Genomic DNA, 15,717 nt, shown 5'->3' with positions numbered 1-15,717 from the left:
ACACACAAACAAGCAAAAAACAACAACAAAAGAACCGTAAGTAGATAATTAAGCATCGTTGACATTTCGATTTATTAATTAATTCATGTTAAATAATGACATGAACATCTGACTTAAGAAAAAAAAATCAAAAACAAAAAAAACTTAGTGACGGAAACAAGGTTCCATGCATTACAGAAATAGTAAGTAATGGCGGAAAAAAAATGTGTAGCACAGGTGACCAAATAGTACCGTACCCATTCACAAAAACGGAGGTGCCTGGAGAGGAGCCTTCTTGTATTTCCTGCAAACTCCCGTCATCATTTGTCCCGCCTTTTGTGGAAAGTACGCACGCCATTGGTGAGGCCAAAGAAGAATATAGGCTACGATTCGCCCTCGACTCTTGTCACTCAAATCGTTGAGGCGAAACAGTTACGAAAGCTTCACGTCCTGTAACAGGCAGGCACGTCCTTTAGATTGTAATTTCTTGTAGGTTAAACCGGCGATAGTACTACTACAGCTCATTTAGTCCAGTTCATTAAGGCGTTAGTGACTTGCAGCAGACCATAAAGCTTCTGCAGTTGTTCAATGGTTGTATAGATTCATCTTCTGTGAAGTTAGCTTGGAGCTAGTAGTTAGCAAGCAGTGCCTTTTTTACCCACTGGAAACTTCTCAGATGATAAAGCCTTTGCAGTGGTAAGTGTAATTCAGCTGATAATCCAGTGTTGACATGAAGTTTATTATAAATTACTACATACGCAGTACAGATCCCCAGTTCAAAGTCTAGTCTAGCTAACATAATGCCAAAGTAAATGTAGACGGTGTACATTTGACACAATGCTCTTGTCTCTGCCTCTGTGTCTGCAGGTAAGTGTCCACTGGAAAAAACAATCTCGGTCATCACTATGACACATCAGGATGGAGAGGGATGGGGAGGTGTTAGTATCCTTTAGAGGAAATGCTGCTGACGTACTACAGGGATGTCAAACTAATTTTACATCATGGGGCACATACAACCCACTTTGATCTTGACAGGATGTTTATGCACTCCTTGTTTTCCATTGCCATCCAGTGGGGCAGATTGGAGTGCTTCCCAGAATGCTTCTGGCCCCCATGCCTTATGTTTGATACCCCTGATATACGGTATTTAAAGTGCAGTTGAAGCAGTCTTTGGAATAATTCATTCAAACAGTTAAAATAACGAATTTAATTATTGATTCATTAGTTGTTATTGGTTGGGCATCAGCAGTTCCAGATGTGGCAATATTTTGCTTTCTTGCTATATGTTATTGTATACTAGCCTTAAATCATATTACTTCCAAGGTGCCCCCCTTGGGCTGAGTATTTTACGTTGTTTATAGATCAAATCAAATCAAATCAAATCAAAATTTATTTATATAGCACATTTTTAAGACCGAAGTACACCAAAGTGCTTTCCATTAAAATCGCAGTACAAATAAAATCACAATAAAATATAAATTACAAATATATAAAATATAAGATAATTACATAATCTAAATACAGAGCCAGATGTAAAATACCCTAATTTGCCTTAAATGCTAGATCAAACAAATACGTTTTTAAACGTGATTTAAAAGACTGAATGGAATCTGACGCGCGAATATGAAGAGGGAGAGTATTCCATAGCCTGGGTGCAGCAACGGCAAAGGCACGGTCTCCTCTGGTCTTCAGCCGAGACCTAGGTTGCACCAAGAGCAGTTGGCCCGATGATCTTAGTGCTCTCTGAGGGCTGTACAGACAGAGGAGATCAGCTAAGTAGTCAGGTGCCATATTGTTCAAAATTTTATAAGTAAACAATAGAATTTTAAAATCAATTCGATATCTGATAGGAAGCCAGTGTAAATTTTTCAGAACAGGGGTGATAGAGTCAAACTTTCTAGTGCCGGTCAAGAGACGTGCTGCGGCATTCTGGACCAGCTGCAGACGCTGCAGAAGGGAAGATTGTAGACCCAAGTAGAGAGAATTACAATAGTCCAGTCTTGACATAATGAAAGCATGAATGAGTTTCTCCATATCTTTGTGTGGTATGTAGGGTTTAGCCTTAGAGATTAGGCGTAGTTGATGGAAGCTAGTTTTTACCACAGTAGAGACCTGTTTGTCAAGTTTGAAGGAGCTATCCATGAAAACTCCAAGATTCCTGGCAGTATCAGTAAGGTGGTTAGCAACAGGCCCAAATGTGTCAGTCAATTGTCCCAGAGGCATATTTTGGTCAAAAACAATAATTTCTGTCTTCTTTCCATTTAAAGTAAGAAAGTTACGTGATAACCAGTCCTTGACATCACTCAGACAATCAAACAGAGGATGTGGTGAGGATAAAGCATCCCCAGTCAGGTGAAGGTAGATTTGAATATCATCAGCGTAACAGTGAAAAGAGACATTGTGTTTTTCAAAAATGGAGCTCAAGGGCAACATATACAGAGAAAACAACACAGGACCCAGTACCGAGCCCTGGGGCACACCACAGCGGAAACGGGCAGAAGAAGAGGAATATTTTCCCATCGAGACGGAGAACGACCTCTCAGAAAAATATGATTTAAACCAAGATAAAACATTTCCTTTGAGGCCTACTACATGTTCCAGTCTTGCCAAGAGGATATCATGATCAACCGTATCAAAGGCTGAGGTCAAATCCAATAGTACTAAGACCGCAGAGCGCCCAGAGTCAGCAATTAAGAGAAGGTCATTAAAGACTCTTAGTAGGGCAGTTTCGGTGCTGTGACGCGGTCTAAATCCAGACTGAAATTTATCACTTATACCGTTACTCTCTAAATAGGTCTGTAGTTGCCGAAGCACTATTTTCTCTAAGACTTTTGACATAAAAGGAAGTTTAGAAATCGGCCTGTAATTAGCTAGAATGTTACGATCAAGGGAACTTTTCTTGATGACAGGTTGCACGACTGCATGTTTAAAGACAGTCGGAACATAGCCAGATGACAGTGAGAAGTTCATTAGAAATAAAATACAAGACCCGATTGTATTCAATGCATCCTTAATGATACGAGAGGGAATAATGTCGTGCAAAGAATTTGAGCTTCTCAGATTATTAATTATTTCCTTTAAAGTCAAAAATGACACAGGTTCGAACTGTTGGAAAACCGTTGAACATTCAGAAGCTGGGGCTTGATTTACTACCAAAGAATGTGTGGCCCTTAACAATGAGATTTTATCTATAAAATAATTTAGAAATTTTTCGCAGAGGGCCGGGGAGGCACCCATTGAAACATCCGAACAGGGATTAACCACTGAATTAAAAATTTTAAACAGGACTCGAGGATTATGGCTGTTATTCGCAATAATGTTAGATAAAAAAGAAGTTTTTGCCATTTTGGCAGCCTTCTGGAATTTAGACCGGCTCATATGCAGGATGTCAAGGGACACCTGAAGTTGATCTTTTTTCCATCTTCTCTCAGCTCGACGACATTCACGTCTAAGAGCGAGGATGGATTCATTTAGCCAAGGTTGGCGTGAGGTTTTACGGCGTAGATGAGAGTATATCCTCAGTTCATCTCTTGCTTGTTGCCTTTCAGTGTCTCTGCAGTTCTTCAGTAAGCCCTTAACTCAAAATGCACCCTGACCTGTCACCTCACCTTCACACAGATGAGTGTAATGAACTAATAAGTCAACTGAGACAGTGCCACAACGAGGTAAGTCAATCTCCAAATGTGACTATTTCTCTATGATTCACATGCATAGATATAAAATTGTGTAAAACCTTGTTTGCTTTTACGATCAGCACAATATTCTGAAGTTCTTTGGCACATGTAACGATGTGGACCGTGCCATGCGTCAGTGTCTGAAGAAAGAGGTCTGTCAGCTTTTTAAATTTTTTTCCACTTATGGATAGGACAACAATCAATCCTATTAAAAGATTTTTTTTTCTCTCTTACATTCATTTCTGTCTCCTTACTATTCAACAGAGACTGGAAAAGCGGGAGCGCAGCAAGCAGCATGCGATAGAGATGAAGAAGAGGCTGAAAGAAGGACCTAAAGACCGTCTCTAAGGGACATTTTACTGCAACTGTGCCACTGGCACAGCAAGTTAAACCTACTGAGATTTTGGCACACTGAATGAAGCTTGACACTCTGTACCAGGCTTCTTCAGCTGACATTTCATGTCAGGACAGATGAAGAGCTATTTCTTTATAAGCAGTGTGGGTGATTTCATTTAATGGTGTGCGTCTCCAAGAACAAAATGGTAATCTTGCCATATTGATGCTTATATTACTGGTATTTTTAAAGTTTTATTGAACAGCAAGTAAGCTCAATTAAGCTTACATGGGTATTTTGTATCAGCTACATAGACTAAAACTTGAAGTGTTGACAACAATGTCAAGAGGTCAACATAAAAAAAACATCTAGTACTTGAGATTGAAGATTGAGTTTGGGGATTATTATTCCTCCACCCCATCTCTTGCAGCGGACTACTGCTCCATCACTGATGTGTCTGTTGGCACAAAACCACAGCAATGATTACTCTGTTAACGTATAACAGTATCTATTGTTGAAGATTTCTTTGAATTGGGAATCATATTGATTCTTTTTGAATAAAGTAAAACTCTGAATTAATGTAAGAACCTGTTCTTGCTTTAACATGGTGCCACAACACCGCGGGACACAGTATCAGTTTCGCAGCATGTAACACATGTAGCATTTATATGCATTTTGCTAACAAAATGATCGACATGAGCCTTTTCTCTTTTTTTTTTTTTTTTTTTTTTGGTAATTAAAACCACATCAGAAGTGTGAGGTTTTCTCTGAGTGTTAGGTAAGGTTAGGCTAGCTGTGCAAACCATACGCAGAAGCCTTGTGTTTGTGCAAATGTAAAAACATGTTGTCAAAGAATTGTTTCTTTATTTGAAGCAGCTCATTCTACTCATCACAATGTATCAATAACTCCTTGACAAACATTTAAATTATAAGGCAACCCAAGGTGTGCTTTCAGACAGTGTAGGGAAAAAATACACATGTAGGTATGTGTATTTAAAAAGTAAAATAAAATATAAACCTGCAATTTGTAATAAATAATGGAGCAAGTTATAACTGATATACTTCAAATATTTTCATCAAGCACACTTCAAACACATGCTGAGCTGGCGATTTGGGGCTCAAATCCATTATAAACTCCCATAGCCCTAAATAAAGTTTCAAACCAAAGAAATGCTTCTGTCCAAGTTGACACTCAAAGACATTTGATATTTTACAAAATAAATAAATTAAAGTCCATGAATCTTCAGCGTGAGCAGCGCTCAGCAGACCTGAGTGACTTGTGTTCATTGATGCTGTACAGAAGCCATATTATACCTCTTCTTATGAAGCAAATGACACAATATAAATAATCTATCATCAGATTAGTACAATAGAAGTAAAGACAGGGTCTCCTTTCATGGATCTAATGACCACAATAAATTGTTTTGTACAGAAACCTGAGTATACAGCAATTTAGATTTTGTTACATGAATCACATTTCCTTTAGACAGTAAGTGTAAAATCATTTGGTGTGACTGTAAAGGTTTTAGATTTAATGCGCTCAGGTGGAAGTCTGGCATTGTTTGTTTTTGTCAATTTTTGGTTGACAAAAACAAAACAAAAAAAAGCTTCCAACCTTATTATCCCAGCAATCAATGACCACAAAATCATTTAACAATCTCACATTGCATTAAATCTTATACAAATGTCAACAATCTGTTTACACCACAGACCTCAGCTCATACTCACAAAGGTTTTAAAGCACAATGTAAATTAAATTAAATGAGCCCATGTCTCTCACTGATCATGTACAACACCTCTATTTATAAATCATATCTTCAAGTGGCAATAGTGTTAACATTTTGGTCATGAAGGACGTATTTATGTAGACATTTTCTTTTTTCTGGGCCTATTTTGCTAATTCACTTTTCTGCAGGGTCACGAAAAAGAAGCCGGGGTGCCTCTGGAGCAAAGTAAACCACATGGCACGGCACAACAGTTATTTCAAATAAATACAAAAATAAAACGCAACATTTCTAACAGTACTTATAATGGTGGTACAAAACATACCCTGAAATACAAGGAATTCAGACAAGCAGCACATTTACAGTATATTACATGCAATTAGTTACAGAAAACAGTCTACATTATATATATATATATATATATATATATATATATATATATATATATATATATATATATATATATATATATATATATATATATATATATATATTTATATATATATATATATATATATATATATATATTATCATATTTAACTGCAAAATGGACACCTTTTAAAAAAAATGTACACAGAGCTAGACACATTTACATTTTGGTAAAACAAAATAGATCCCTAAATATCATACAGAATATAAAACTTCTTGAAACTTTGAATGATCACATGCAGGTTAGGACAGGAAGTGGATTCCAGCAACAAAAATGTTCAATTTCGACATTATTGTTCAACGACAGCTGAAGATGCTTGAGAATCCAGATATTTTCATCTCTTCTGTGCTCTAAAAACGCACAGCTAAGGAAAAAAAACACATCATCTGGGGTTTTTTGTTGTTGTTTTTTTAAAAGAATGTTCATACATTTTATATAATGACAATTACTCAATAAAGGCTCCTATATGTAGCGCACAGTTTGATCGGATTCATCACCAATTTTCCCCTGTGAGAATTGCAATCAGTTACTTTCAGCATTTCTATTTAGTGCTAGCATTCACAGATTAGTAAAAATTATCGGTGCATTATTCCAGCAAGAGAAGAGAAATCCTGGCCTTCGTGTGATTATTTGTAAAAATTAAAGACAGTATTCTTGCCTATAATGTTAAAGAGGGAAACGACTAAATAGCTTTATTTAAAAAACAAAACAAAAAACCCCCCACCTGAAATACTTTTTATTTTATTTAAATGGAAGAATTTAATTTCATCTACCAGGTTATTTTAATAATGTAAGCAAACAGAAATGCTCTTTTTAATAAAGATGTTTATGTAAGAAAATATAATTATGAGGAAAAAGAATTCCACACTACTTCATGACTACACACAGTCAATACAAATAGGAGAGAATGTGCATGATAAGGAGCAAGCAACTGTGTCCTCATGCAAACTTTGGTTTACACTTCAATTCAAAACAGTAAGAAACTAAAAGAAAAATCCTGGAAAAATGCATCCTATGTACACAAAGCAACTCTTTTACACGCTTGTAATAAATATATATTATTCTTCTATATATTATCATCACTTTGTCATGTGCAGTCAGAAATACATTTATTATTTCATCCATCTTGTTGAATAAGTCTCACATATGTACAGATGCACTCTGTACCTCCCTGCGCTTACGCAATGCATATTTGGCCCTTTGCCTCATTAACACAGAGCGTGGAAATCTGGGAAAACTTAGGGACAAAACAAAAACCTCTTTTAGAAAAGTGATCATGACTGAATTTAATTTTTAACAGATATACACAGAAAGAAATCAGAAAGAATTCTCCTGCTGATAGATGGAAATAAAAGGCCCATAATGAGTTTGACACCACAGCACTGCCAACCTGATCCCCCTTTTTTGTTTTTTTAGGTAGCTTCATACCCACACTGATCATCTATAATTTCTGTGGTGGGATGGTTACTTTTCACTTGTCTTGTTCTGCAGGTAACTGAAGAGTGCCTCTAGTCCTTTAGTTGAGCACCATAGCTGCTTCAACATCTGACATTCCTTCTCATTCACTTCCTCCAGGACGGACATGAGGATGCTCCTCACCAGGCATTTAGACTCTTCTAAGACCTTTAAAACACACAGAAAAAGGGGAAAGAGCTATTTCATCTCCATCCTTAAGAGACACCTTTGCCTTCTGCATTGTGTAGATCAACAAGACTTACCACTGCGCTACAAGATGCCATTTCCTTCACACGCAGCATCACCTCTTGGTTGAATGTGGTTGGCCAGAAGACCTGCGACACGAGCCCTCGACTGCATGCTTCTTGTGCTGTGAGTTTTCTTCCACAGAAGAGCATCTCATTGGCCTGGAATGAAGGAGAAAAAATGCTATCGGTGGAACCACATAACATTACGTGGAATTTTGCTAAAAAATAGATTTTGATGGGACCCACAAGAGCGACGCCCAGTATTTGAGGGAAGGTGTAAGAGGAGCATCCAGAAGGAGTGAGGTGCAGGGCTGCACATGGAGTTTGGAACCAGGCCCTTTCACTGGCCCACACCACATCGCACAGTGGCAGGATGGATGCTCCCAAGCCCAGAGCAGGGCCGTTTATTGCCACCACAATGGGTTTCTTGAAGTGGATGAATGCCAACACAAAGTCCCTAAAGGGGTCACAGAATGATCAGCAGTGACTCTATCAAGACTAATGGTAACACACAAAAGAGTTGCTGCCTGTAGTGGAGTGATTTCTTCTTACCGTACAGCATCTGCGATGCGGCTGCTCTCTTTTCTGCGGTCAGTGGACAGACGCCCTATCAGATACGATGGCTCCAGGCCACTGCAGAAAACAGTCCCCACTGAACTGAGCAGTAGTAATTTACTGTCATCCGCAGCGGCATTACCCAAAGCTCGACAAACTTCCTTCATGATCTGAAGAGAAAGAAGAACAAATGTGTATTACATTCTTAACCAACAAAAGAGGACTGGTTGGGAAGGAAATAGCTTAAATATAGGTTCTGAATCCTCAGAGTAAAACTGAAGATCCACTAGGTACATCATTATTTTTTATTGCAATGCCCAGAGCAGAGAAAAGAAAAAAAGACCAGCACTGGGACTACAAGACTTCCTTCTGTATCCTTGCAGTTAACAGAGACTGAAAACTGTGTAGCACATCACAGCATCTAACAAAATTTCACTTTGAAGGAACAAGCTTGAGTTATTCAGTTTAAACATGCTAAATATATATATATATATATATATATATATATATATATATATATATATATATATATATATATATATATATATATATATATATATATATATATATATATATATATATATATATATATATACACAGTGGGGCAAAAAAGTATTTAGTCAGCCACCGATTGTGCAAGTTCCCCCACTTAAAATGATGACAGAGGTCAGTAATTTGCACCAGAGGTACACTTCAACTGTGAGAGACAGAATGTGAAAAAAAAATCCATGAATCCACATGGTAGGATTTGTAAAGAATTTATCCGTAAATCAGGGTGGAAAATAAGTATTTGGTCACCTCAAACAAGGAAAATCTCTGGCTCTCACAGACCTGTAACGTCTTCTGTAAGAAGCTTTTCTGTCCCCCACTCGTTACCTGTATGAATGGCACCTGTTTGAACTCATCATCTGTATAAAAGACACCTGTCCACAGCCTCAAACAGTCAGACTCCAAACTCCGCCATGGCCAAGACCAAAGAGCTTTCGAAGGACACCAGGAAAAGTATTGTAGACCTGCACCAGACTGGGAAGAGTGAATCTACAATAGGCAAGCAGCTTGGTGTGAAAAAATCAACTGTGGGAGCAATCATCAGAAAATGGAAGACATACAAGACCACTGATAATCTCCCTCGATCTGGGGCTCCACGCAAGATCTCATCCCGTGGGGTCAAAATGATCATGAGAACGGTGAGCAAAGATCCCAGAACCACACGGGGGGACCTGGTGAATGACCTGCAGAGAGCTGGGACCAAAGTAACAAAGGTCACCATCAGTAACACACTACAACGGCAGGGAATCAAATCCCGCAGTGCCAGACGTGTTCCGCTGCTGAAGCCAGTGCATGTCCAGGCCCGTCTGAAGTTTGCCAGAGAGCACATGGATGATACAGCAGAGGATTGGGAGAATGTCATGTGGTCAGATGAAACCAAAGTAGAACTTTTTGGTATAAACTCAACTCGTCGTGTTTGGAGGAAGAAGAATACTGAGTTGCATCCCAAGAACACCATACCTACTGTGAAGCATGGGGGTGGAAACATCATGCTATGGGGCTGTTTTTCTGCCAAGGGGACAGGACGACTGATCCGTGTTAAGGACAGAATGAATGGGGCCATGTATCGTGAGATTTTGAGCCAAAACCTCCTTCCATCAGTGAGAACTTTGAAGATGAAACGAGGCTGGGTCTTCCAACATGACAATGATCCAAAACACACCGCCCGGGCAACAAAGGAGTGGCTCCGTAAGAAGCATTTGAAAGTCCCGGAGTGGCCTAGCCAGTCTCCAGACCTCAACCCCATAGAAAATCTGAGTTGAAAGTCCGTGTTGCTCGGCGACAGCCCCAAAACATCACTGCTCTCGAGAAGATCTGCATGGAGGAATGGGCCAAAATACCAGCTACTGTGTGTGCAAACCTGGTAAAGACCTATAGTAAACGTTTGACCTCTGTTATTGCCAACAAAGGTTATGTTACAAAGTATTGAGTTGTATTTTTGTTATTGACCAAATACTTATTTTCCACCCTGATTTACGAATAAATTCTTTACAAATCCTACCATGTGGATTCATCTTTCACATTCTGTCTCTCACAGTTGAAGTGTACCTCTGGTGCAAATTACTGACCTCTGTCATCATTTTAGGTGGGGGAACTTGCACAATCGGTGGCTGACTAAATACTTTTTTGCCCCACTGTGTATGTGTGTGTGTATATATATATTGCATAAATACTATACAATTTACATTCTCTACTTAAATTTAAAGGGCAAAAAATAAATCAAAACAAGCTTTTAGACTTTTGCTCCAATAAGCTTAGTTTCTGTGTAGAAGGTCAGCTTAGCGGTGAAATGGTTTCTAGTTACTTGATGTTACTCTGTGAGCAGGGGTTGTTGTGGGTAAGATGTTAATGTGACAACTAGCACTATGCAGCTTGTTTCCTTGACACCCTGCCCATCAGCAACAACTGGTTTAACTGTATGTTAACAATTCCCACTCCTTATGGCTGCATGCGTTACAAAGGAAGAAAAGCTGTGTCTGTAAACTTCTAAATGTTATAATAAGAATTTAAAAAAAAAAAGAGTATTTTAAGAAAACATTGGTCAGACTTTACTTGAATATAACCTCCTTGCAGTATGGTATGTCAACAACTGGGCCCAGTACATTTTAGTAGTCTGTAAAGAGACACGTTTCATGCTGCCAGTTAAAACAATATATGCAAAATTCAGTATTAAGAGTTTGGCCTTTGTCTCATCTGATAAACAAGAGAGTTTGCCGACATTGTCAGACAGTCAACCCGACAAACCCCAGCCCCACACCCACACCACCATGTCACTTTCTGCAGTCAGTCTGCACACTGTGTTGTTGCATTTTAATCAGATTATCACTCCTGACCCATATTAACCATTCAACCTCAAAAGTGAACTTAATTCTCTATGTCTCACCAAGCACATAATCTGACCCCAGTTTTAACCGTGTGTGCTGTGTTGTCTCCGTATTTGAATTACTCATGTTGTGGGGACACAAGTCCGTTTACACAGTGACGTGGTTGGGCACAAAAAGCATGTTCTCATAATGAAATTTAATAGTGAATGTAAGGGTTAGGCAAGCACGTTTTGATTAAGGTAAGGATAAGTCTCCAGGAAATTAATGCAAGTCAATGTAATATCCTCTACAATGATGGAAACCATTTGTGTGTGTGTGTGTGTGTGTGTGTGTGTGTGTGTGTGTATAAACGAGCATGACAGAAAGTGAGAAATTACAAATGTCATTATTTTAGGAGGTGAATGAAACACTTGCTCAGATACATGAAGGAGAAATGAACAGATGCTAGTTCCACTCGATCAAACAGAGAAAGAGGAGGGCGATCAAAGTGACATTCATGAGGAGTCGGAGAACTTGAAGACGTTAGTAGATAAATCTGCTGCAGTCTGCATTTAGGCATGTTTATCATTGAGACAATTAATGAGATGCTCTGTGCTTTAATCTTCAGGACATTTAGTTTAGAAGAAAATGTTGTGTTAAAGTGCTGAGTCTTGGTTTTAATTTGAGAAGGTGTTCCTCAATATTTGAAGAACTGTTGAGGAGGTCCAAAAAAAGTTGTTCGGCTGCTACATGTTTCTTGAACAGCTTGTTATATGTTAATGTATAATAAAACTAGAAAAGGGCAAATAACATAGAAAACTGATCAGCATCAGCACTTTTTTCTGTAAGAATATTTTAAATTTATCAGAACAGAAATTTGTTTTTCTTGTGGATGCAAGAACTAGCCATTTCAAAGAAAATGTTAAGGATATTTCTCACTTTTTAATTTCTTACTTCTCTTTTATTTATTGATGAAATGGGGAAGAAAACCCAGTTGGTTGAAAAACAATGGGATTATAATAGAAAGCTACAATACTTTAGGCCAGAAAGGTGATAGAAAGTGTACCAGTTAATAGATAGGGGGACTTTCTCACTTACAGCCAGCACTGAGTGTTTAGAAGAAAAAGGAACTGGGATATTTTTCAAGATTTTCTCAGTAAGCACATCCGTAGACTCTCTTGTTCCTGTGGCTTCAAAGACTGAGAGACATATAAGGAGCTATCTGAGCTGTTTGATGAGCCCACAGCTTACGAGCTTAGTGTCACAGATGAAAGTACACACACATGTGCACACATAGTTTAGGCCACTTCGGTGCTTGTGAAGTACAGACTGCCGTGCTTATGATGCTGTATCAAAGCCAGAACCACCCTCTGTGGAAGATGTGAGACATATCCTACAATCTGAGAAGATGAAAATCCTGTTTGCTAGGGTTATGAGCCGAAGGCAGATGATTTTGGCTTGCATGTAATTTGTGGCTAATACCATAATATTTTAATAGACCTCTAAAAAAAGACCTGTTAACATTGACAGATTGAACCTCATTCATTTATTAACGAGGTTCAATTTTACACAGATGAAATTTAAAATAAATAAATGTTTTTCTGTATGGTTACAGACCAGAATGAATTACTCTCAAAATATAAATGACAGGAGGTAGAGAAAAAGTGTTTATCCACAACTGTGCAAATGATGCACAAAAAAAGAACAGCTGAATGTTTTTAGCGTACTAACGTGTTATTAATACAAAACAGAGATGCAGATACAGATCAGGGTCAGGTATGGTAGGAGGAGCTGGAGGCCACTGCAGCTGTCATGGAGCAAGAAACGGTCACAACCTGGACACTAGTCACTATTCTGTTCATTCATACTATGGCTAATTTAGAATGGCCAGTTAACCTAACCCACACATGTTTTTGGACATGCTAATACAAGACAGAAAGACCCGAATCTGGATTTGAACCCAGGACCTTCTTCCTGTATGGCAGCACTGCTAATTACACATCTGTGTTGCCCACATTAATAACCCTGATTTTTTTTTTTTTTTTTAATGTCAGTGGGTATATTAGTACATATTGGGGTTTGCGTGCATGTGGATGTGTCCTGTTTCTCCCTGAACTCAGCTGTCATCCATTTCCCTTGGAGGAACTCAGCAATTAGCCACTCAACACTGTAAACGCTGGTGTTAAGCGGTTTGGTCTCAGTGTGTGGGCCAGCCCTGAGAGTGGTGAGTTGTAGTAGTGTCTTTGGCCGGAGATTTGACTGTCAGATTAGTGGTTCTTTGGAGCTTTTACTGAGTACCTAATGTCTGTCGAAAGCAATTTTTTTCTCTATTAACTTGTTTGTTAACAATCTCTTTTCAGTGTATTTTAGTTTGTGGTTGTCGTTTGTTTGGTGTGTATACCTGTGTAGCTCTCTCTTTCAGCTCTATTCTTTTAAATGAAAACCACATTTTCATGGGCTACTCTTTTTCTTTTCTCAGTTTCTTTTCCCCTGTTGTTACTCCCCTCATCCCTTAGGCTTTTGAGGAACTTAATTTGGGGGGGTCATCCGGGATAATAATTATATTTCAGCTTCAAGCAAAAGTATACACCTACTCTATAAACAGTAAAATGGTATGGAAATTGCTTGAATTACTAAACAGTTTAAATAGTATCTCCATTAAATCCTTTAAATTAAAACTGAAACAGAAATCAAAATTCAGCTGCTGGTATGCATCTGGGGAGAGCAAGTTACTGAAATCACTCATAGGAAATTTAAATAGACCAGCTTGTTGTTGATTGGAGTGTGGAAGTGAGCAACCAATCATGGGCTGGAAGAATCCTGCAGGCAGCCAGATCAACGAGTGAATCATCACAGTTCACAAAGCTGCATAGAAGAGAGCCATTAAATGACATCAAGTACTGCAGATGCACATGCTCCAGCCTTTCTCAAGCTCTTCACCCAGTTTTTTAAGTTTGAGTTTTATGCCTCCGTTGAGCAAAGCCTGAGTAAAACTATAGTGATATATTTTAGACGAATGAGTCTATGTTGTATCTGCCTTGTTGATGCACACAAAGTCAGCTATGTTTGGACTAATACCGTCTTCCAGTCTATTTAGAGTCTACTTGGAGGGCAAATGCAAAGTTGTTACCCCAGTAGTGTGGCATGTGCTGACAAATCTGTGCTCTCTCAGTAAATCGGACAGCCTTGCATTTACCCTTAATCATCCTTTGATTCACCCTCAAGTCACTTCTACCCATGTGGACATACACATGGGCTGTGGAAAGTGTGCAACTAGGGTAACCTAACACTTTAATCCACTGAAGCACTACACCTGGATATACTGATAATAACCATGTCTGATTAAGCAAAAAGAACGACCACAAATAGATGCAACTTGAAGCAAATTCTACACCGAGTTCAAATATTTCTGTTCTCACTTCATAGGGTCATTAAGAAAAACAATAAATAAAACCTTTATGCACAAAAAAACCTGAATATACAAATATAGGTTACAGGTTTTAAATTACAAATATAGGTTACAGGTTTTAAATTACAGATTTAGACACCGTCTGTTACTATGGCTATAAAGTTCAACATCTACAGTTTGTTTCACTGCTAGATTATGATTTTTTTAAGGTAGTTTGACTGACATGGAGTTAGCAGGTGATCACCAAATTACTGACAAGAGCGTAAGAAAACTCATCAAAAGTGGGAGGACACAGCTTGGTACAGATTATGCCCCCTAAACGCCTGTAGAGAAGACTCAGCTGGTATATCATTACACATAATCAGAAGTGTTTCTCAAAACAGTAAGGCCCTGAATAATCTATTAAGAAATCAACCAAAACTTTTTGTCATTTTATACCTTAATCTTATCAAGTAATGGAGAGACTGAAAAGGCAGAATTCATTTTAAAAGTTTCTTTTTGTACTCACAAATTTACATTTTAAATAATATATTTTTTGAGAATGCACTGCAAATAAAAAAGAACAAACATTGGTTTATATTTCTCATTAACTAGTTAAGGGTACTCCTATTTTAGAAGTCGGGAAATTAATGACAGCCAAACTATATTCTCAAAACAATATTCCAGTTGTCACATTTACATACTATGAATAATGTTTATGTTAATGATGCCCATGCCTCCTGGAGACCATAGCCTGTAGAAGCAATGGGAGTGATATTCCTAAATAGCAAACAGCTATGAAGAAATCATTGGCGATTATCTCTAGGGTATCCAGTTCTCTCTAAGAATAATTACATAAAGACTTCCTCAATGATCTTGCAGCATAATTTCCTCACTAGTTCAACTGGCATTTTGCTGCAGTAACAACAGATGGCAAAACACTGCATTATATGTACCCCTAATTGCTAAACTTGTTGAAGCCTTGTTTGTTAGGAGGCAGCTTTGAGGAAACTGTGCCCCCTTTTCAGCAGTGCCCTGTGTTAGATTTATGCAGCTAGCATTTTCACACCTGGCAGCT

At 38.3% G+C, this 15,717-nt stretch overlaps 2 protein-coding genes across 2 annotated transcripts in view; one reads left to right on the top strand and one right to left on the bottom strand.

Annotated features, from left to right (window-relative positions):
- The first annotated feature begins 409 nt into the window (after positions 1 to 409).
- Positions 410 to 4,518, top strand: cmc2 (C-x(9)-C motif containing 2). The gene is made up of 4 exons (XM_085354091.1): positions 410 to 675; positions 3,528 to 3,644; positions 3,734 to 3,805; positions 3,918 to 4,518. Exons 2-4 carry the CDS (start codon positions 3,564 to 3,566, stop codon positions 3,999 to 4,001), a joined length of 237 nt encoding a protein of 78 aa, XP_085210217.1. The 5' UTR covers positions 410 to 675; positions 3,528 to 3,563; the 3' UTR covers positions 4,002 to 4,518.
- Positions 4,519 to 7,478: 2,960 nt separating this feature from the next.
- LOC146639627 (chromodomain Y-like protein 2) overlaps positions 7,479 to 15,717 on the bottom strand; it is a 50,152-nt gene continuing 41,913 nt past the window's right edge. The window contains exons 4-7 of the mRNA XM_085354078.1: positions 8,397 to 8,569; positions 8,091 to 8,301; positions 7,860 to 8,003; positions 7,479 to 7,764 (exon numbers count right to left, since the gene is read on the bottom strand). Of these exons, the coding sequence (XP_085210204.1) occupies positions 7,606 to 7,764; positions 7,860 to 8,003; positions 8,091 to 8,301; positions 8,397 to 8,569 (687 nt within the window). The 3' untranslated portion in view covers positions 7,479 to 7,605. The remainder of the gene's footprint in view (positions 7,765 to 7,859; positions 8,004 to 8,090; positions 8,302 to 8,396; positions 8,570 to 15,717) is intronic.

This window comes from Diplotaxodon limnothrissa, linkage group LG1, assembly GCF_057381915.1.
Source record: "Diplotaxodon limnothrissa isolate DT_005_m linkage group LG1, D_limnothrissa_male_GT1.1, whole genome shotgun sequence".
Taxonomy (NCBI): Eukaryota; Metazoa; Chordata; class Actinopteri; order Cichliformes; family Cichlidae; genus Diplotaxodon; species Diplotaxodon limnothrissa.
The sequence above is the reverse complement of the archived record's forward strand: the minus strand, read 5'-3'. Positions and strand labels throughout refer to the sequence as shown.